This window comes from Myotis brandtii, unplaced genomic scaffold (genome assembly GCF_000412655.1).
Source record: "Myotis brandtii unplaced genomic scaffold, ASM41265v1 scaffold125, whole genome shotgun sequence".
NCBI lineage: Eukaryota > Metazoa > Chordata > Mammalia > Chiroptera > Vespertilionidae > Myotis > Myotis brandtii.
Window position 1 is genome coordinate 8131554 of NW_005354385.1, and position 24139 is coordinate 8155692.

A 24139-nucleotide genomic window follows, 5' to 3' on the forward strand; every position below is an offset into this window, starting at 1 on the left:
CCCCCGCCCAGCCCCTCCTGCAGCGGCCCCCCCGCCCTGTCCTCTGTCTGCTGGCAGCCCCACTCCCACCGCTACCGCTCCCACACACTGATGGTGCTGCCCTACTCGCATCCGCTAACGGCACGGAGTGATTGGGGCCAGCGCCAGCAGTGTGTGTGAGTGGGGCTGGTTCCGGCCCCAATCGCCCCTAAGGAGCAGGGGGAGGTAGAGAAGCCCTGAAGGGCGATTGGGGCCAGCACCAGCAGCCGATGCCAGCTGTGGCTCTGGTGCCAGCAGCGGGTGTGAGCGGGGCCAGCGCTGGCAGCAAGTGCAAGCACCAGGCGGGACCGCTGCACATGGGAGCAAAGAATTTTCAGTAACCACCAGAGGCTCACCCCGATGACAGCAACCGGCACCCCTCCTTGGTCTGGCGCCCCCGCTCATCTGCTCCACCATCCCGCCGCAGCCGATGCCTACCATGTTCCACACTCTGCCGCCTGCTGCCAACACCCACCATGTTCTGTGCTTGCCCCATGGTGGTCAGCACACGTAATAGCGACCAGTTGTTCAGTTGTTCCACCTTTTGGTCTATTTGCATATTAGGGTTTTATATATATAGATGTGGGTGGGTTTGTTTCTTTTGTTTCCTACCTGTTATCTAAATTTATGTCATATATGTTAAATTCTGTGTAAATCCATTTCCACATTTTTACAAGATGAAAGATAAATAAGTAAATAGGAACATAACCCCTATAAACAATCTCAATGGTAACATAAAATAATGATTCTTGAAACAAAGAATTTTTATGCTGCTATGTAGGAAGCATTCACAAAAAAAGGTCTGATGAGGACAGGAGTGGTTCTAAAAGGCTTCACAAACTGACAGTGAGCACAAAGGATGTGTGTATGAGGACAGCGAGGAGGATACAGGACCAAATGGAGTGGCAGGCCTGGACTAGGGAGAGTAGAAAATTAAGTTTGATAAGTTGAGGACCTAAGATAATAATAGAATGTAAGTGTCAAGCAAGGGAATTTTGAACTGAGGGGACAAAGGAGCAAAGAGCTTTCAGACTGCAAAGGTTGTCAAAGGATAGCTTGTAACCTATGTCTAATCCAACCTCATGAAAATACTTGGACATGCACTTTTGTTATTAAAAATGGACTGGTGAATGAATACAGCCAAAATGAAAAGGGCTTTTCATTCTTGTTATTTAGTGCCCAAGTATAATTTAACCACAAGCAGGGACAGAGCTATAGAACTTTTTTGCAGTTCATTTCTTTTATTCTTTTATCAAAGGACTTGATCCAATACAGAGCAAGGAGCTACATGTGGTATGTACAGAAATGATACCTTTCCATTAAATGAAAAAAGGCCTGCTTCAGTGAGTTACCATGGAAACAGCCTAGCGTCCATCCTCATTTCTGATAAAGAATCATAGGCTTCTAATGAAAACCTACCAGACAGACATATTTCTATTTCAACTCTTTAATTGCTAACTTTCTAAATAGGTTTGAGGATTTTTTTTTAATTTAAAAGAAGTAAAATATGTGCATCTGGATGGAATATGCAGGACTTCGTGTATTTTTGCTTTTGCTTTAAAAGGTTCTTTCTTTTTCCAAAAAACCCCCAATTCTTAACAAATTCAGAAATGCATTTTATGGCCACCATAGCATCAAGGAATGAACAAAGCAGTATTTAAAGGTCACACCTGTGGGTGCTCAATCCAGGGCCTAGAGACTGCAGAGAGAAAATGCCACTTCTAGGTGGCAGAACCCCCTACTACCGAGACCTTTTCTTCATCCAGTGAGTGAAACAAGTGGCTCATGAGCTGGATTCATTTTTTATTATGGGAATCTTAAGAAATAGTAAATCCAATATAACGATATGATGCCCAATTTTAGACTGAAGTGAAGGCACATTAACATTGACCTCTGGGATCTCCTGTACAGAATTCCAAATAATTTATGATCGCCCTTCCAGAAGGTGGAATTTTCCCTTCTTCCCACATTGTATGTGGGCTGTGCCTATTGACTTGCTTCCAAAGACTAGACCATGGAAGGGGGTTGTGGTGACTTTATAGTGAAGAAACATGGCAAGTGCTACGTCCAGGTAAGTGATCCAAGTTGTGCATTGTGAGTCAGGTTGATACCATGCAACCTAGATATGATGTAATGACAACTGCACTTCATCTGTGTGACCTTCCTCTTAAAAACATATAACCCCAATCTAACCATTAGATAAGTATTAGACAAACCCAAGCTGAGGGACATTACCCTACCTCTTCTCCTCAAAACTGTCAAAGTCACCAAAAAGAGGAAAGTAGAGCCTGGCCAGTGTGGCCAGTGTGCCTCAGTGGTTGAGCGTCAACCTATGAACCAGGAGGTCATGGTTCGATTCCCGGTTGGGAAATAGAAATGTTTCTATTTCTCTCTGCCTCTCCCGTCCTCTCCGAAATCAATAAACATATATTTTTTTTAAAAAAGAGGAAAGTCTGAACATGACAGTTGGCCTAGGACAGTGGTCGGTAAACTGCGGCTCGCGAGCCACATGCGGCTCTTTGGCCCCTTGAGTGTGGCTCTTCCACAAAATACCGACTTCTGCGCATGGACCACGAAGTTTCAATCGCACTGTACATGCGCACCCGCACGTGGTATTTTGTGGAAGAGCCACACTCAAAGGGCCAAAGAGCCGCATGTGGCTCGTGAGCCACAGTTTGCCGACCACTGGCCTAGGAGATGTGATGACTAAATGTAATGTGGTAATATAGATGGGATTCTGGGGAAAAAATGAACATGGGCTCAAGTGGAATTTTAGGGGAAAATTAGTAAAATCTGAATAAAGTTTAGAGTTTAATTTTTTTAAAAAAAATAATTGAGAAGCAAAATGCTAATGTGAGAAAGAGCATGTGAAAAGGGCATGGTATTTGGGGCCTCATAAACCATACTTCAAAGACAGGTTCTTTCACTTTCAAAATGAGTGACTTTGGAAGTTATTTAACCTTTTCAAGCCTCATATTCCTCATTTTTAAAAGAATAATAATGCTTACCTGAAAGGTTATTGAAGAAATGCATAGTAGATGAGATGTGGTATATCATATTTAATATGCATTGTCTATTAAATGACTGGTATTTTGTTGAATGCACAGCAGGTGCTCCCAAATGTTGTTTAATTTCTTTCCTTCCCCATGCTTCCAGTTCAACATCCAAAAGGCCAGAACCTCTGTCCTTTTGCCTGAGGGTTTTTACTGCCAGAGGCTGCTTTGTCCATCCAGTCACACCTGGGGAATGAATCAGTCTACCCCCAGAAGCACACCTCAAGCAAAAGCTGGGGGCAGTGGTGTGTAATTATCCCAGCTCCTTCACCTTGGAGGAGACTGAAGCTAGGGTGCTTGTTCTATACTAGTTGCCAAAGATCCCCAACAGGATTAAGCTTCAGTTGCCCACAGTGTAATTCATTAGTTACGTGTCTTCTATTGGCTACTTTCCCTTCCTTATTGCTCTAGTGGTCTGTCCTGGGATCATCTACCTGATAAACTACTTGCCCTTGGATCCTCATCTCAATGTCAGTTTTTGGAGGAAGCCACACTAAATAGAGCCCGATCTTAGTTCACAAGGGGAAAGTGGGTATTCAATTGCCCAGGGCTAAAGGAGAGTATCCCACCCAAGAATGCACTGTTCTTCCCCTGCAATTTATATGTGTGAGGACCAATACTTGAAGGAATGATACAATCAGTGGAAAAACATAGCACACACTACCAGCAAGAGAAAGGTAAATGGTTACAGAAAATTATTAGTATGAGCCCTTGGAGAATAGAGTTCAAGGCAGGCTGGAATGTTGGAGGAAACTTACAGAAATGTTGGCACTCTATTCGATGTTGATCTATCACATTCAGAGTTTCATAAAGGGCCTCTCTGGATTGGAGAAAGGCTGAAAATTGTACTGCTCAAAAGCATCAGTTGAATAAGTAGATGGGTGATGGGATGAATAAATAAACGATAGAGATACAGCACAGGAGAAGGTGTTCCACGTGGTGAGAATGATTCTAGTTTTTGCATGAACCTCCTTTTTCCTGATGGTCAGTGTGTTAGTTTTCTCTTGTTGTATAACAAAAAAACCTACAAATTTAGTGGCTTAGTACAACACAAAATTATTACCTCACAGTTCTATGGGCCGGAAATTCAGGCTAACGTGGCTGAGATGTCAGCTTAGGGTCTCAAACAACTGATAGCAAGGTGTTGCCTGCAACTGTGATTTCAATGGTGGCTCCGGATCCTCTTCCAAGATTTCTGGTTATTGGTCAATTTCAGTTTCTTGCAGTAGGAAGACTGAGGTCCCCTCTTTTTGGTTCATGGCTTTCTGCCAATGGTTGCTTTCAGCAGCAAGGGGCAGCCCTTAGTTCCCTGCTGTGTGGCCCTCTTCAAAGCATGGCAGTTTGAGTCTTTTTATTTTTTATTTTTAATATATCTTCATTGATTTTAGAGAGGAAGGGAGAGGGAGAGAGAGAGAAAAAAAACACACATCAGTGATAAGAGAGAATCATTGATTGGCTGCCTTCTGCACGTACCACATTGAGGATAGAGCCTGCAACCCAGGCATGTACCCTGACTGGGAATTGAACCATGACCTCCTCGTTCATAGGTCAAAACCACTGAGCCACGCTGGCCAGGCAGCAGTTTGGGTCTTGAAGGCCAGTAGAAAAATCTCTCTTTTCTGCTGGCTAAAAGGAGGTCTTGTATAGAATAATGTAATCATGGAGTGGCTTTCCTGTCAAGTCAAAGTCTCACCCATACTCAAAGGAAGCGTGTTTATACAGGGAATTTACACCAGGGGGCAAGAAAGTTGGGGTCATCTGAGAATTCACCATAGTCCACATCTGCACATCCAAATAGCTAGTGGGGTGTCCTTTGGAAGGAATTGTGTTTGGGCTTAAATTTGTATTTAATACTACAACAATAAGTTATAAGTATCTGGGCATAATGTTTACATGTTAGATTTCTTGAATTCTAGACTTCCTTGAAAACCCTTCAAGGCAGCTTAAAGTATTAAACATATATAATCTTTAACATCAGTAGTGTTTAAAATGGGAAGATTTAACAATGAAGTAGAAAGTAGAAACGTCAATCACATTTTGTTATTATATTAGTGCATCCCGCTTATTATATTAACTTTCTTGCTCTGTTTTCCACAAAGTGACCTAGAGATTTCTAAAGGCAAATTGTTTTCATTTCAGTTCAGTAAGTAATTATTGGGCACATACATTTTTCCTAGAATTGTTTCCATAGGTGTTGAAAAAATATCCTTAGTATTATTATAGGGACAGCAAGGCTTAAAAATAAAACAAAGGATGAGACAGAATGTAATAAATATAGATTATATGTCTAGATTTTGCACAGATAATAACCCATACTTAGATGCTACTTGGGGCAGCTACTGTGTTTAGAGTTTACATGGATTATCTCATTCAAACTCTGAAATAGCTCAGGAAACAAGGGGCATCTTTGTCCCTTTTCCCAGATAAGGAAGCCAAGATTCTGACAAAGCTTCACAGTAACTCTGCTCTGATGGGTAGTGGAGGGAAGTCTCAGGCCTTTTCCAAAGCCCATTGTTTTAGTGCTGTCCTGCTCCAGGATACACACAAATGACGCCACACCGACTGCACAGTGCAAGCAGGCTATCTAGGTAAGAGTCCTTGCACAGAGCTGCATGAAGGAAGTCATATAAGGAGGGTCATCTTTTCCTGAGCAGAGCAGAACAGGAAGAATAGTCCTAGTGATGTGATCAGCACATACCGGGTCAGGGACTCAAGAATGAGATGACTGCTGAGCCCAAATTAAGAAACAGTAAATTATTACATTCAGTTTTATTGAAGTGAAAGGAGAAAGATTTGATACTTCCCAGGTGATTTCAGGACAGGATGGAAACATTGAACATGAGATTCACACCCGTATCCTGTTTTTAATAACAGTTTTAGATCACTGGAATTGGGAAACACCACAGATGTCATCTAGGCATGTAAGTTAAGAATACACAGCTAGAAGCTAGCTACTTCTCCTTAACTTCTTCTGCATAAACCACTGGGCAAACAGGCTATAGATGCAGCCTGAAATCAGGCAACAGAAAAAGGACCTGCCTCGGAGCCAAAGTCTCTTTGCTTAGAAGCTCCATTGATGAATTCAATTCCATCTGTGCATATTCTGTGCTGATTTCAGGATTGTGTGACATAGAGTAAAAGAGAGCATTTTGAAAAATCACAATGCTAAAGTTCTAACTTTTGTTGCTAAATGTTTTTCCTTGTCATTTCAATAGAAATTTTCCTGGGCTATTTTTACAGAATGAGGGGAAAAAAAAACAACAAAAAACACCTAGTGTTTATTTTCTTATATTTTTTCTCTCTGGATGATTGTTAACAAATTTCTCAAATTGATCATACTTCAAATACCTAAAGTGATCCCCAGAGGGTCCAAAGCTCCAAAATGATTAAGTGATGGGAGTGAAAGGGGCAGTCGAGTCAAGTACAATAATAGTGACAATGACCTTGGGGTCCAGAGAGTCCTCCATCACTAAGCAGCTCTGGTGAATTGCGTGAATCCAGTAAATTTGTTGGCTTTGATGTTTTCACCTAAGTAGTGAAGCAGTTGGCATAAAGTGATAGAGTCCCTTAAAACTGAACTTTATGGAAAATATTGTTCTGAGGAACTCAACAGGAAAATTATTTTATAAATTAAAATGAAATCTAGGGAAATCCCAACCTGTATAATAAAGCTGAATAAAATAAATGCGTGAACCTTTTAAAGAGAGATTATATATAATCAATTGTGTACATTGCACAATATTTCTCCATCCAAGGATAAAAGAAACGTCCTATGGCAAGACAGGGCCAGCAGAGGGCGTGTAGTTCCTGAGCCTCTTGCTGAAGGAGCCTTGGTCCAAATAAGGAAACAGTGACTTTGCTTTGAAACCTGCACTGCTTGAAAGCTGTGCTAAAGCTACTAATCTAAGCAAATATTTGCTTGCATTTTCCCAGAGGAGTAAAGATAAAGGCGTATTTTTAAAGAAGTAACTATACAACATCAGCATTGTAAGGATGATGAAACTTTTAAAAGAATGTATAGACACAATCTTTCCTTGTGTGAAATAAAGCATTAATTTCATGCAGAATATTTTAGAAGATCATTCTCATAGCAGTCCTTGAAGATTGTTTAAATGCTGTCTTCATTGTGTATATTTGAATAATTATAAAATTCCTTTGGACATAACTGAAATGAAAAGTCCAGAACAAACCAGATGCATATGTAGAATAATGAAAATGCTTATCTTTACTTAAAAATTATCAGAATAACATTAAAAGGAATTGTGGTTGGAATTGGCTCCCATCCTTCACACATTAGAAATTATTGCTAAACTCATTTAAGACATCAATTAAGAAACACAAATAAATTTGAGCTTTGTTAATATTCATAAAAGCAGATAAATCACCTAGTCACAGTAAAGGTCACTGTGGGAAGAGATATTTAAATAGAAAAAATTATTATAAAAATGGTTGTTCCAATGCTTTTGTAAAGTATAACTGGATGTCATCATCATCATCCCAGACACTAAGATACAATAGGTATGAAATATAGAACCAGACTTCCCTGTGTGCAGAATTTGCAATGGCAGTTTGGAACATTGACTCCATGATTTTTAGACCCTCCAACCTGCATAGTTACAAAAGGAACTGTGTTAGATTCCTAGGGCTGTCATAACAAACTACCACAAACTGGATGGTTTAAAACAACAGAAATTGATTGTCTCACAATTTTTAAGCCTACAAGCCAATAATCAAATTGTGAGAGGGGGCGTATTCCTTCTAAGACTGTAAGGGAGGATCATTCCTTGCTTCTTCTAGATTCTGGAATTCACCAGCAGTTCCCATGGCTTGTAGGCACATGGCTCCAATGCCCATCTCCCGATCCACAGGTCTGTTGTCTTCTTTCTGCATGTCTCTGTCTTCTTATAAGGATGGCAGTCATTTTGGTTTAAGGGTCTGCCCTACTCCAGTATGACCTCCTGGTAACTTAAGTAATTACTTCTACAATGGCCCTATTTCCAAATAAGTTCACATTCTGAGATATTGGGGTTTAGGATTTTTGTGCATCTTTTGCAGGGAGACAACTTAACACATAACAGGAGGACAGGAGGTTTCAAAAGGTGGAGAACTCTGTAAGGAATTCTATGAGGGGAGTAGTTGCCTTCCCTCTAGAGCAGCGGTTCTCAACCTGTGGGTCGCAACCCCTTTGGGGGTCGAACGACCCTTTCACAGGGGTCGCCTAAGACCATCGGAAAACACATATATAATTACATATTGTTTTTGTGATTAATCTCTATGCTTTAATTATGTTCAATTTGTAACAATGAAAATACATCCTGCATATCAGATATTTACATTACAATTCATAACAGTAGCAAAATTACAGTTATGAAGTAGCAACGAAAATAATTTTATGGTTGGGGGTCACCACAACATGAGGAACTGTATTAAAGGGTCGCGGCATTAGGAAGGTTGAAAACCACTGCTCTAGAGGGATGGGGCCAGTTTCCAGAGACAAAGCTATGAAAAGGAGAACTCAAGGCAGGGGCAGTTTCATGGGTGTACAATCCATGCCTTTGAACAGGGCCCTGTAATCTTGAAAGTCTTAATAATTTTGAACAATGGGTCCTGCATTTTCATTTTGCATTGGCCCCTGCAAATTATGTAGGACCCCACTCTGAGAGCTTTCTATGTGCTTCTTATACTGGTGGGGTTTGGCAGGCTGTGAGCTGACTCACACATGGCAAAGCTGGCCGTGAAACTGAATTACAGTGACTGCCCTGCCTGGGTCATCTTGCCTCTCTGAGTTGTCAAGCGATAGAAAGTGGTCCTCTTAGCACTGCAGTGAGAGTACTTAGTGATGGGAATCTAGAAAGAACCACAGACAGTCAGGAGAGGGAGCATCAAATTTTGCCAGGCAAGAGAACAGGAAGGAGCTATAAAGAGGCAGTTCAGGTAAGACCTCTCCTAGACTTTTACCAACCGGGAAGAATCAAAAGCTAATTAGAAGCCTGGAGGAATTTGGGAGTGGGCAAGGGAGATAAGAATGAAAAAAAACAAACAAACACAAAAAACAAAACAAAAAACCCTCCACAAAAACAAACAAACAGACAAACAAAAAACTTAAGAAGGTGAAATAGAGAAGTCAACGCTGCCCTGTCCCACTGCAGACTTCCAACCTAAAGCAGCCCAATTTAGTGAAGGAGAGGCGATCTGCCATTATATTTCACTCAGCGTTTCAATTGATAATATTAAACAGACCAATCTAATTTCTGAATTGAATCCCCAGGGGATCTAGATAAGTAAGAAGAAAAATAATAAACCCAGTAGTTTTCATCAAGGGGTAAGGAAAGATGCATGATCTCTTTTGATACATTTTAAAGGGTTGATAGGTATTATGGGCTGAACTGTGCCCATCCCCCTCCCCAATTCCCCAACAGGCATTTCCTTGTTGAAGTCGTAATTTCAGTGCCTCAAAATGTGACTATATTTAGAGTTTGGATCTTTAAAGATGTAATCAAGGTAAAATGAGGTCATTAGAATGAGCCTTAATTTATAGGACTGTTGTCCTTATAAGAAGAAATTAGGACACAGACAAGCACAGAGGGAAGACCATGTGAAGATACAGGGAGAAGATGGCCATCTATAAGCCAAGGAAAGAAGTTCACAGAAGAAACCAATTCTGTTGATATCTTGATCTTGGACTTCCAGCCTCCAGTACTCTGAGAAAATGAACTTCTATTGTTTAAGCCACCCAGTATGTGCTACTCTGTTATGGTGGCCCTAGCAAACTAATACAGTGGAAGGTAATAAAAACCGAGTTGTTACAGGGATCAAAGTAATCTTGGAAAAAATAAGTAACATGGTCCACAAAATGGAATCAAAAGTCATTCACTTCTCATGTGAGAGCTGAACTTATAATAATTGAATAAAAATTGCCGCCTTAGTTGTTTGTAGAAATAACTTGACCAACAGATTACAAAGGAAGATATAGTTCAATTAAAGGAATGTCACTTATCAAGTTTTTATACTGTTGAGTAGAAAGTATAACCTTTGTGAAGGATTGATTTCCTTTGAAGATGTTGGCTTAAGAGGTTCTTGGGCTCCATCATTGACTTTGCATGTTCCTCTTCTGACTTGTGATTTTCAGAGAAATCCTGAGTAGCAATACTGTAACAGCAATCCTTTCAAGACTAACTTGTTCAGCTTAAAGGCTAGGGCTCCAGAGTTTATAAGTGATTTGTAGAGCTGACTTCCTCCAATCTTATCAGATTGCTTTGGGAAACAAAAAGACCCTGAGATCACCTTCCTTATATACTCTTTCTGGACATTGCAAGAGAAAAAACAGATGCCCACAGAATCCTGAACCATGCTTATCAGAGCCAGTGGAAGAAAACAACTTAGTAACTCTCATAAAACTTTAATAATCAATGTTTATAAATAAATTATTCACACCAGGAACAAAGCAATAGAGATTATATAGCATCAGTTAGAATTAGCTAACAATGAGTCTACAATCCACCTTGACATTTCTTGGATATTTTGAGAATTGTAGTCAAGCCCAGCCCAAACTACATGAGAAAGATAAGCATAGAACCTACTTTTATTGAGCTCCCTAGAGAGGATAATTCTACCACCTTCACAGATTCACTAACAATATTTAATAACAATATTAATTTACATGATGTACTTTTGTTATGAAAAGAAAGATTTAAAGTGCTTTATAGAAATATCATTGTCTCTAAGTGAGGAATTGGGCATATGGTGGTGGGAACAAGGACTGCCTTTTATTGAGCTCCATGCAATTTACAAACTTTATTTTGTTGAACCTGTGTGCGCTTTATAAGGCAAATATAGTTCAGGAAAAATGGTGCCAGCAAATAATAAGCATTTCATAATTTAGTTTGTTAAATTGAAACTTCACAAAAACCTTATAAAACATGTGACACTGTCCCTATTATGCAGTTGAGGAAAAGGACTTGGAGAGATAAACTAGCTTCTCAAGATCACACAGCAGAGATCATTTGAGAAGTTCGTTTGATGTGAAAATTTTCACAGATAAACCTGCTATGCTGTGACTTTTTGTTTTTAAGAAGATATTATTTTATTAGCTGAATTTTATATTTTCAGGTATTTTCTTATACCGCTGACAAAGAAATCCGAACCGATGACTTGTGCTTGGATGTTTCTAGACTCAATGGACCTGTAATCATGTTAAAATGCCACCACATGAGAGGAAATCAGTTATGGGAATATGATGCTGAGGTATAGTATTTTCCTTCATTTACTTTTTTGGGAATCTTTCAACTGAGATAATACTGGGTGGGACAAAAGTAAGTTTACAGTTGTGAGTATGTAAAACAGAGTTTATTCTTGTATTATTATTGATTAATTATTGTATTATTTTCCATAACAACAACTGTAATCCTACTTTTGCCCCACCCTGCATTTCAAATATATTTAAACCCTAAGTTATTTTTTTCTGCATTGGAAAAACTGCACTTTCAAGCATGTATGCTCATATTACATAATATTAGGATGGTATATAAGTAGGTTTTTGCCAAACTAGTCTGTAAGTATAAAATATAAATGAGAAACATAAAGTCACTTTTATGTGCTTAAAATTTGTTATCATATGTACATGCTCAACATAAATTAGGCAAAGGGCAGGCTATGCTTATCCGAGAGTTATATTTGCAGATGTACATACAGAAAAGTATCAGCAATGGTTTCATATTTTTAATTTTACACCATTGTAATCTCTGATATTTATGCTTCTCACTTTAAAGGAAAAAAACTGACAAGATTAGCTTGAACATTCTTTATAATAGTAAATGCTTTGCAAAATTCAGTAAACTAATTAGGTACATAATCAGTTAAGCAACCTCTTCTCAATATAGCAGGTCTTTCTGAGAGAAGAGAGGAAGAAAAAACCAATAAAATTATTGGGAATTTATAGCCAGGCAGTGTGTAAACACCAAACCAACCATCAGATGGAGCTAATAAAAAAGAAATATTTTCCTCTGCATGAGGAAGCTATCTTGAAACAGCTTCATTTCTTTCATTTCTCTTTGCTTAACAAAATGAATTTGTAGTCTGGGTTACATTTTCCACATTATTAAATGGTTGGTGACTTATTTAAGATAAGAAGTAAACCTCATTCTTACATGATAAATAATACAATAGAGGTAAATGAATTTCACAAATGCAGTCTTCTATGAAAGCTTAAAATACCCTGCAAGAGTAACATTTTAAAAACTAATCTGCAGATTTGTTGGTATTATTGATATTTTAACAAGGTCTTCTTTTTAAAAACTCTTTGAATGTCTTCTTTTTAAAAACTCTTTGAATGTCATTTTAATTGGCATGATGTTGTAATTTCTTAAGTGGGATATCAGAAAAACTTACTGAATTCTTACATGATTTGAAGCTAGTTACATAGGGTTAAAGTTTGTCCCTAAGATTTATATAATATTACCAAGTTTCTGGGATATAATTAAGGTAAACACCATGAATCCTGCCTGTGTTGCATCACTGTGTTTCATCCAGACTCTTTGGTCCTCTCAATACTTATTCATCTTCTTTATCTGACCACCATTATTTTTCTCTTCAACTATTGTCATCACCACCCTTTATATTAAGGCTACAGAAGACATTTCCTCTAATAATACATGTGAGTAAGTTTGAACCTTTCTTTAGTCAGTTCCCTACCTCTTCTATTAGGAGAAGTGTAGATAAATGTACAGAAAAAGGAGAAATCCCGAAAGAAGTATTTTTTTAAATCAAACTTTTTGTTGTTATTGTTGCACTTTAGTTTTCACTAAGATCCTAGGACTTTATTGGGCGTGTGCTAAAGTAAAGAAATCTAGCATATATTTTTAAGAAAAGGGGGAAAAATGTGCATATTTTTAATAAGATGGAATGTTGTTGAATTTTAGAATACCACTCAATCTTTAAACGTCTCCATAATTTTTGAGTGGATAATGGCTTTTATAGTCATGACTCAAGTTTCTTCATTTCTGAAATAACTGTTGTTGCTAATTAGGCATATGTTTTCATTTGTATTTCTATCAGCCAGCAGGAAGATTATTGAATACTAAGGGATTTTGAAAGAAAAGTGAAAAAAAAATTGGTAGCCTCATATAAGATAAAGAAATGGTTTTTGTAAATTTACTAATTGGATAAGCCAGCATTATTTCTTGCAGTAGTTTTAGTTTATTGTACTATTTTGTATCATGAAAATTTTGTTTCTACAACACATACAAATAAAGCTTATACTATGTCTTAAATAGTATTAAGAAATGTTTATTTTTAAATTATCTAATCACCTTCATAATTATATAACAGTTGCCTTACATGATTATGTTTTCAAAATTAAATTGTGATATTCAACTTGTCTAAATTTTTAAATCATAATGTAAATTTTTTGCCAAATTTATAAATGTATAAATCAGAATATAGAGAAGTCACAACACAATAGAATACCTGTAGGAATGATGCATTGCCTTTCTGGACATTTCAGTTTTGAAATAAAAGACATATTTTTTTGTGAAAAGTAAGAAAAATGGAAACGACTTTTAAAAAATTGGAATATATTTACTTTTTATGATCATTTCTTCTTTTAAGTTTTAGGTTTAGGGCCACTTTAGTCTATGGAATGGTCCCCATCTTTGCTACCCAATGTGTGATTCTAGGACTAGTTAACAGCACCTGGGAACTTGATAGAAGTTAGGAATCTCAGGTATCACCCTGGACACACTAAATCAGAGTCTGTACTTCAACAAAATCCCCAAGGCATTCACATACATATTAAAGTTTAACAAGGACAGGTCTACACAGTGGCCGAATATCTACTAATCTTCCTTAGTCTTTTTATACACTGTTGAAAAATATTGCAAAGTTGGGAAACGGCATATATACTTTGGAAAATGACAAGGCTTCCAGGAGAGAAGGGGGAGGGAACAGGAGCAGAAGGTGAGAGGCGCAAAGTCAGGAGAGAGGAGTAACTGCCAAGTATTTCTAGTCTTTTCATATTCCTACCAGTGAAAAGTAGACAAGTGCTGCTTGCCACTTCTTTAATTTATTCTTTATCTATTGCTGTCAAAGGCAAAATTATTCTTCTTTGAGAAACCTCTGAGGTGGTGCAGTTTCAAAGTAGAATAAAACTTGGTGGTGTTCACATAATTATAGAGCTGAAACTTCCCTTAAAGTTCTCTTCTTTGAGCCTTTATCAGCAGAACTCTAAAGCACAAAGATCACCCCACCAGCAGCGGAGGCAGAATTAGGTCCTAATAAAGTATTCAAAGAAAGCTAGTTATCACTGCAATTGTGAATCTCACAGTGTGAACAGCTGAAATATTCCATCACCTTATCTCCTGGAATCCTTTCAGTCTTAGAAAAGTAAGTCATAAATAAGAACAGAATTGTGAGAATATCCAGAGAAAAATGGAAACTGTGTCATAAGGCCTCAAAACATGGAGTCTATTAGCGGCTTTGGTTTGTTTACTTTTTAGATGGGCAGGTGGAAGGGAGTGGAAGGGAATAAAGTATTGAGTGTCTATAATCTCTTTTCTCATACAATTCTAATGATAGTCCTATTTATAATAACAAAAACATAATATGCTAATTAGACCAGACCTCCTTCTGGATGACCTTCTGGACGAAGCTGGGGCTGTGAGGTAAGCCCGGGTCCTGGGTGCCTACTGGCGGCCAGAGGGAAGCCCAGGTCCCAGGTACCAGAGGGAAGCCGGTGCCTGCAGCCGGGAGAAGGAAGGCCTACTCTTGCATGAATTTTGTGCATCGGGCCTCTAGTAAGATAATAATATTTTACTTGTATACTTCACATTAGTAAACATAAGCTTAAAGTATTTAAATGTCTTCTCTGGGTTTGCACACTCCAGGTTTCTAGCACTTAATTGAGCATTCTTTCCACATTCTTCTTGAGGTCATTGAAAAACTAGAAACAATTAGATGCTTTCAATGATTATGATCTGATGAGTTAAATGTACAGTATTATAAAAGAAAGAAAGAAATACTATCCATTATTTGTGTTACCAAATTTTATTAACATAGAATTTCTCCTTAATCATTGGAAAGATGTTCTGCTATAAGCATTGTCTATTGAGACAAACAGTCATAAAACTACTTTGTCAGTAGGGCCTAATTGCTTAGACTTTATCTATCTATCCATATTCATAATACAATTCATATCTAATTGCTTCTGCTTTTATTTGAGTGAAATAAAGTATATGTTGTTAAGCAATATATGTCTTTGGTTAACTTTGATTAAAAATATAGTGCCCTATTTTCTTATTGAAATATTTCTTAAATAACACAACCATGAATTTAACTCAATATCACCTTTCCTGGCTAAACATGTTTGATTTAGGGGCAACCGAGCATCATTAGCAAATCTGCAAAGTCCTCACCTGATCTAGCATCACTTAAATAAATTACCTGAACACTTTGGTGCTATGAAAACCCATTGACTCAGAGTTAAGTCAAAAAGGGAGGGGGAACCCTACATTTCATCTCACTGAACCACTTTAAAAATTATTTTCATAAGGGTCTGTCATTCATCCATTCTATTTAATTCAGGTTTTCTTTTATTGCATTTGAACATTGCAATCATGTTTCAATCCATTAGAAATTCTCATTTTCCTGCAGTAAGTGCACATAATCACAGTTCCTTTTGAGCATCCAGGCAGCTACATACAGTGTGACAGTCTAATTTTGGAACAGAACACTTTTGCTCAACAAACACTATGCAACAAAATAAAAAGGGGAGCAAAATATGATGCTAAAAATAAGTCTTGTTTTTCATGTGACTGAGCAAGTTGACTGAGAAAATATTGTTATGAATTCAATATCCTTCTGTATCAAGTGTTTCAGAGTCATAATGCAAGGAATTTTTTTTAGTAGGTAAAATATGTTGAATTGGTATTTACCAAAATCACAGCAGCTAATATGTAGACTTTACTTATTACCTCTCTTATTTACCTTATCAGAAAGCAGGTAAATGGGAATATAATTTCAAGGTAAGTGATCTATTAACTGGCAACCCAGACATTTCCCTGTGTAGCACTCCTAAGAAAAATAGTTGCTTGATTTGCTTTTCGAAGGCTGCCTGTATCAGACAAGTGTTACCTTTCCATATCCCTATTGACCCATAGCTGTGATTTCTTATGTAGAATAAATTAGTGAATAGGAAATTTAATAGTTTAGTATTGCAATTTTAGTTCTTGTTTATTAAACATTTTACTGGTTTACTAAACTACTCATTCTGTTTTAACAAATGCACAGGTCACTTTATCTGGAGATCACATTTAACATTTTGAATAACAACTCTATGATATTAATTTTAAATGACCGTTATTCTGTACTTGATCAATGGGGGAAATCCTATTGTATTTACAATAATAATATTAAATTAAATATCTGTAAGAGTATAAATTAATCTTACTTTGTTTATTTCTATGTATAATCATTTAGGTTTAATTTTAAACTTTTAGTATGGCATCTTTTAAACTGAGACCTGTATGATTGGTTCTTCAGTCAGCCATACAGTCACTTCTGTTTGTTCATTAAAATTTCAAAATTTTTACTTGATTATTTTAATACAAAGGTACAAAGGTCTCATTTTATAATTTATGACTATTTTGTCTCTGAAATTGTTTTGCTAGCCTGTTTCAGGTGGTTTTCAGTAGTAATTATATCTTCAACAGAGTTGATGCAAGGAAACTCCATGACATATCTTGTTTTAGGTGCAGACATACAAATAAGTTTAAAGGCAAGAAGTATTCACTTTTTCTTATGCATTTTAAAATACAATGATTAAAATTTTGTAAATCCCAGGAAATACTAATTCTTTTACTTCAGAGGAGAAAAATTGAGTAGTGCTATAATAGATTAGTGATCATATTACCCTGTTTTCTAGTCAATGTTAAATAAGGCTATAGGAAGAGAAATTTGATAGTATGCTGCATGTCAGCCTGATATCACATTGCCTTCAAAGCTGAGTTAACATGACTGAATCTTCTAAAGCCGTGAGAGGCATTTGCAACTAATATAACAAAGAACAATTTTAAGAAAAAAAATGTACACCCAATATGAAAAGATACAAGATCTTGAATAAATAGCAAAGGAAAATATGAATAGCCAATAAAAATGAAAAACATTAATTTAAGGGACTATCAAAAACACATAAAAATCTGATGGGTGTTTTTTTATTCATATTTTTATGTTCCTGTCAATCTGTCAAGCAATGTTTTTAATGACAACACACAATGTTGCTGTAGATGCAGTAAAACTGACAACCACTATCCTGGCATATAATAAGCGTAAAAAATATTAGCTGTTGCTGCTATTATTGAATAATTATTATAGATATTTTTTAAAACTTGCTAATAAGTATTAAAATGTTTATACTTTTGACCTTGTAATTTTACTTGTAATAATTATTTCTAAAGAAAAGATTATAATGTGGAGAGACATGCTGGGCGATATTAATCACAGCATTCTTTACAATAGCTCCAAACTGGACAGAGATTGCCCCCAAATGAAAAAGTTAAATGACTTTTGGCAAATCTACTTTGTAGAATTGTTTATTTTCTGTGTTTTTAAGATTATTTTAATGATAAAAGAGATGCCCACAATATAAATTGAAGGGTGTTTAGTTAGATGACCTCTATTACATAAAATTGCAGAATGTAAGTGATATAAATTACTTGCTAGAAAACATAAAATAATAATTGGTATCTCTTCTAGGCAAAATAAATTGTTATTTTTCAAACAAATGAAAGCACCAAATGTTTTTTAAATAGAAAATTATTTTTATCTCAATGGAGTTGTTTAGATTTCTAATTTTTCTTAGAAGTACCTAGGTTGTACTTAGGCATTTTTAAAGTACCTGTAGTGAAAATTCTTTGAATTTTTTAATAGTCATTCATGTGATAAACATTTTGGGTCAAAATATTACAAATGTATTTTTTTATGGAAAATTTTATACTGTATTCATGTTCTGGAGTTATATTTCCTGAGCATAAGTAAAATCAAGTTTTGTTTTTATTTTCAAACCAAGGAAAAGTTTATAATTTATTATTTTTTTACTGACACATGAAGTTCAGAATCACTAACACTGAGGTCTTTGATGTCAACATGAAATTTACTAAGAAAAGTTCATTGCAAAACAAAAAAATCACTGAGGCTAGAGGATTATCAAATTAGAAATTTTAAATAATATAGATAGAAAATAACAATATAGATAGGAAATTCAAGTTTGGTTTTTTGAAAAATCCCCAAACTAGTCTCTTTAACAAATCAAACTATATACTTAATTGCTGTTTTACCAATAAAAATGTATTATATGTGATAATGTTACCTTTCCTACTTTTATAAATCTTTAATTTACCATTTTACTGTAGGATGTCAGTCCTTGAAATTGAAAATCCAATAATTTGTGTCCATTAAGCTGCCCAAAATATGTAGTTAATTTTATCAAAATATATTTTTCTGCATTAGCCCTTTACTAAGTGGTTTAATCAACAAACCTATGAGTGCCTCCTATGAGCCGCACTGGGTTTGATGATGTAGGTTGTCATGATCCCTGGCCTTCCTGGAGTAGGCTCCTTCTGAGAAAATAGAAGGAAAATAAGAAACAGACAAATTAATTACAAATTGTGTTTGGAGAATGAAGTCAAATTAAGAGCCCAAAATGGACTTGATATTTTTTCTTTTTCCTTCCTTCATTAACTTCCTAATTGGTATTTAGATGAATGTGATAATATGTATGTGGGACATTTTTAACACCACCAGGTTAGCCCTGTGAAGACATAGTGGAAACAGTTTGAGTACAAAGTAAAGCAAAGCCTTATAGCTCATTTATCCCTTAGATTTTCTCCTGGCATCCACTGAAGTTTAGGGCAAAGGAGAGAGGACGCCAAAGACCATGATTGAAAACTCTGTGGACTAGTCAATGGTTTTGAATATCCATACTGACAAAATAATGCATGTGGCACTAAAAACATTTAATTACTAGAATGGACACTGTGAATACAACCTTTTCTACCCAAGTTTTTCAGCATTTGATCTCAGGCTCTGCTCCATATTCTTAGTCCCATCTTCATTTGCTCCTGCCAATACACTTGATATGGAAGCCGTGTGAAAGGATGTGGCTCACAGCTCCGTGGATGTGATTATTGTGACATGCGCCTTCCATTCTTACCCAGTAGAAATTGTATGTTGTAGAGAATGATTGATTGGTTACTGCCTTTGTATTTGATTTTGTCATTATTCATTATTTTCTTTGTCAAACAGACCCACACTCTTCTTCACATAATCACCCAGTCCTGTCTCTCAGTAAGAAAAGTAACTGGTGGCTCCCAACAGCCCACTGTGGAAATATGTAATGATAGCCCTTTGCAAAAATGGCTACTAAGAAACTATACAAGAACGGAAGTTTTTAGAAATATTTTTGAGAATCCTACTGATTACGTTCTCTAATAATTTTTGGAGGTTTGTGTTGCAGACTTTACTAATATTAGTTCAGTATTTTTGTTATCAAAATCTTGAAATTTACTTCTCTAATATGTGGTTAAGGATAATCTTTATCTGCTATTTCTCCATGGAGTTATTTTTCTGTCTTATACTTCTGAGCTGCATATATTTAGTAGTGTTTAGTCTGTAATTAATTAGTAGGTATTTGCTAGTTTTTTTTCCTTTATTTTAAATTGATACTCCTAAATATAATTGATGGAATGTATTATGACATATTAGCTCTTTTTTAAGGCTAACTATAGTCATGTCTATATGACAATAGATTTCAGCATTAGAGCTGAAAACCCGTTAAGAAAATTAAAAACATGAAAATTAAGATAGCCAAAATATTTCGTTTGGAACATTGAAATTATTTAATGTTATTAATTTCAATTCAGATACTTTGGTTGTGTGTAGATACACCATATCCTTTCTGGAATTTATTACTTTAAGCTGATACTAAGCAAATGCATTATTAAAGACTAAGATTATTGGTTAAATGATATAATTATAATAATAAAGCTTATAAAAATGTACATTTTCTCTGTCACTTGCATGATTTGTGAATATCTTCTCAGAAAGCAATAAAATGAATCATTATTCAGCTTATGCTAAAAAAAGTACTGATATGGAATTCTTGTAAAGAGTGCAATTGGTCTTAGGTGTTCATTTTCCAGTAAATAAAGTATATTATATTTTCCAATACCTTGCTATGAAAACACATCAGAAGTTAGGGAGGGAGTTTTTCTGGTTCAGATGAACCATTAAAGGTTGGAATTGAGTTTGGAATACTTATGACAAGGCTGGGAATGGAGGTAGGGAGAGGAGAGGAGAGAAGAGTGTTGTTTAGGTTAGAACTACATTTGAGACTAGGGCATTCTAAACATGTGTTGGGAAGCTGGAAAAGTCTGGTTCTTTTACACAATGGTAACTTATGTATAGAGCAATTTACATATATTATCTTAGCTTGTTTTTAAAGCAACCTTAACTGGTAGATACAATACCCAACAAGGGACAGAATTCTAGGGTAGAAACTAAAACTTGTTTCTCAGCAGAATTTGTCTCATTTCCCATCGCAATTCATACTGCTTTATGGGAGCTGGCAGCCCTGTGCAAGGGGGATGAGAGCCACATCAGGTGGGTGTGGAAAACAGCCTGGCTTCATAGCCGTATGCCTCTCAGAAGACAGTGTCTCTATAATAATTCCATAGGCAGAGCTTCAAGTAAACCAATGGAACATGCAAAACTCCAAGTCTTTGCACTTAGAGAAGCCCAGTTTGGCTCCCCATGAGGTTTTTTCACTGAAGTTGATTAGATGCAGATGCAGTTTATCAATCATAGGTCATTTTTACCATAGGTAATGTTGCCTAGAAACATAGTTAACATTTTACTATTATCAGGTTGCCAAGGGGTCACAGTTAAGATAGTTGACTGAGGTCAAATTTTTTAATCAGAAAAGAAAAGGGCATTTTTAAGTATTCATAAGTTTAAATGAGCATCTTCTCACAAAGAATCTGATTGCTCAGAATAATTTTAAAAATTGCTCAAGTTTTCACAGCCAGTAAATGAGGGCGGAAGGGTGGGAATTTACACTTAGGGCTGCCTGACCCTAACATGTCTGCAATTTCTACTGTACATCATTAAAAATGAGAGTTTTGTTTGGGTGGTTGTTATCTCTATAGTTGTGATTTTTGACTACTAATGAATTCCTTCAAAGAAAACATACATTTTTAAACAGAACAACACTTACTAATATTTTTAAAAGTATCCCTTTAAAAGGACTATATACACAGAGGATCTCAGGTATGTAACAAAAATGAGTATTTTGTTGATTTTAACTAGAGCTTGCTAGAAAAAAATTGTTTTGTTTTGAATTTTTTTCAAGTTGGCTGTTGGTTCATAAACCAACAATACAATTTCTGGCATCATAAGCATAAATCAACTACCTTCTTGCCTATGTTTGTTCATTTTTTCTTCATTCTTTAGTATAAATAGCTTGGTTCTGTGTATTGGAAGAGCATCAACAAAGGCCTCAGTCTTCAAATCTTCGTATCTGACAACCTTGCTTTTTTAATTTCCTGCTTGTTGTCTATTAAGCATCCTCCACCACAAGCCTATTTTCCATTCCATCTTTTCTTAGGACGGTGAGGTCCAGGCTGTTTGCAGGTCTAATCCAAACAAATTACGATTGTCTAGGCAGTGTTTCTCCACCATTTTTATTGCATCCTCCCTGCATTATTTTCATACAACTTTCAATTGTAATAGTATGAGCCAGAAAAAAAATCTACATTTAATTTTGGTGATTCAAAGCAAGATATATCTGCAAATCACCTCCCATGCATTGAAGCACTTCTCTTCTTGGAAGTTTTTTATGTAGTATGGTTCTAGGCATTGCCCATGAAACTGAGCAAACATGTACATTAGTGAGCATAAGTTAGTATAAAGCATGTGGACTTAAAATGTATATCTGTAAAGTCCAAAATACATAATTTCAAAATGTAAATGTGAACTCAAAAGGGAACATGTATAATGACAGTTAACATGATGCAATTTTTGAAATTACATTTTAGCATTTGGGTACTGAGATGATGCTTAGTAATGAATATCATTATAAGGAAAATAAAATATAGATATAAATTTAAAAATATGTGACAGTCACATCCCTGATTTAATTTGGTATTACATTTTTTAAAGATTCTCAGACATGCAAACTAAATTATGGCGAGCATACTATCAAGTAAGACAGATCTTCACTGTGATAATCACTCAAATACAATGAATTTCTCAGTCACAGATAGTATGGCCTGTTTAGTATTTGGAAACATCTCTAGCAGTTTTCTCATTTGGGTCACAGCTGTGACATCTCTTTGCATGTTTACCAAATGGTTACTGAATAACACATGCCTAAGATAACTAAGCTTTTGTGAAAGCTTGTTAATATTTACAGCCCTGGACTGAACTCGGAGCTCACAAATGGGCTTTTTGCAAAGGAGCCCGAATTCTTGGCAATGTGGAACACATGTTGGCTAATTTCTTTAACCATCTGCAAATAAAGGTGTATTAGACAGTGATGAAACCCTGACAGGGAAAGCTGTATAATAATTAATTCACAACCACCTGTGCACAGTTCCTTCTATAAACATATCACAGTGTTTATACTAAAAAGAAAATCATAAAGGTCTCTTAAAGGGAAGATTTAATGTGATGTGCTAGTGAAGTTAAAGATACAATATGTTGCACTGACTGTGGGTTATCTTTTCCAGAGACTCACCTTGAGACATGTGAACAGTAACCAGTGTCTCGATGAACCTTCTGAAGAAGACAAAATGGTGCCTACCATGCAGGACTGCAGTGGCAGCAGGTCCCAGCAGTGGCTGCTGAGGAACATGACTTTGGGGGCATGAAGACCACTTCCCCCCAAGCCATGGAAGTGTCTACACTTTTGTTTTTCCATTATTTCAATTAAGGAAAAAGATTAACTTTGCTGAATTGAAAGTTTTAAAATCCTTTTAGTATTCTAAAACACAGTTGTTTATAATTCATTTTTAGGAATGTTTGCTTATTTCCCTACAAAATTTGTATCTGATCAAAAGCACATAAAAATATGAATAACAGCAAACTGTTATTAAACATTTGAAAAACTTTAAAAAAAAGTGTTTGCTTAAAAAAAACACACCTCTTTATTGCCCTCATGTCATAGGATTAGTTGTGGGGAGGGGTATTTTTATTTTTTATTTTCATAGTGATTGAAAGAGAGACAATGTAAATGCCTTATAAAATATCTTCATTATGAAATAGAATCATTTTATAAACTCACTCTGTTTCTACTGGACCTTCATGGAAACATGTTGAATTTCTTTGTCAACAGCAGGCCACACATTGAATTATTTCTGAGCAATGAATTCATCATACACAATAAGTTCCAAGTTTTGTACCAGAAAAAAAAACCCAATAAACTGGACCTTGACTTACAGAGTTGTTGTAAAAGCATCACATTTAAACAAAAGAAAAGAGGAGAAGAATTTGAAAATTCAATTTAAAGGACCTGAAATCAGAAGCATCAAACTAGGTATGGCAGGGAGCAAGATGATGAAGCTAAACTGCAACAATTGAATCATTTAAGAAGATTCTGTTTAGGTGGTAATCAGTCCTCTCACAGGCTGAGTGTTTAACGATCATATTGGTTCCAGAGTTAAAGTTGGAAACTCAATCCTTAACAACTATCTTTGTCTCACATAAACCATGCAGTCCTTTTCACTCTAGAGACGGTGGCTTGTCACTTATGCTGTACAGAATTGTAGGCAAAGGGTGGAGAGTATAAGTCTTGATTTTTTTCTCCTACATTTAAAAATGTTAGGTCACTATTACCATTTTAATTTTAAAAGATGATTCACTGCTATGCTAGAATATCTAAAAATTTCCTTACTAAGGGGATGAACTCAGTACACATCCATGAAACTTTTCTTTTCATTAATCTGTTCGATACCATTTGCCGTTAAGTTATGGCTCAAGGAGCACAGTCATGTTAGGCTAACTTCACGCATTATATTTCCATC

At 36.1% G+C, this 24139-nt stretch overlaps 1 protein-coding gene across 1 annotated transcript in view; it reads left to right on the forward strand.

The window, feature by feature from the left end:
* GALNT13 (polypeptide N-acetylgalactosaminyltransferase 13) overlaps positions 1 to 22928 on the forward strand; it is a 506269-nt gene extending 483341 nt beyond the window's left edge. The window contains exons 12-15 of the mRNA XM_014534061.1: positions 11181 to 11315; positions 16058 to 16087; positions 19365 to 19562; positions 22847 to 22928. Coding sequence (XP_014389547.1) covers positions 11181 to 11315; positions 16058 to 16087; positions 19365 to 19550 — 351 coding nt within the window. The 3' untranslated portion in view covers positions 19551 to 19562; positions 22847 to 22928. The remainder of the gene's footprint in view (positions 1 to 11180; positions 11316 to 16057; positions 16088 to 19364; positions 19563 to 22846) is intronic.
* Positions 22929 to 24139: the final 1211 nt, after the last annotated feature.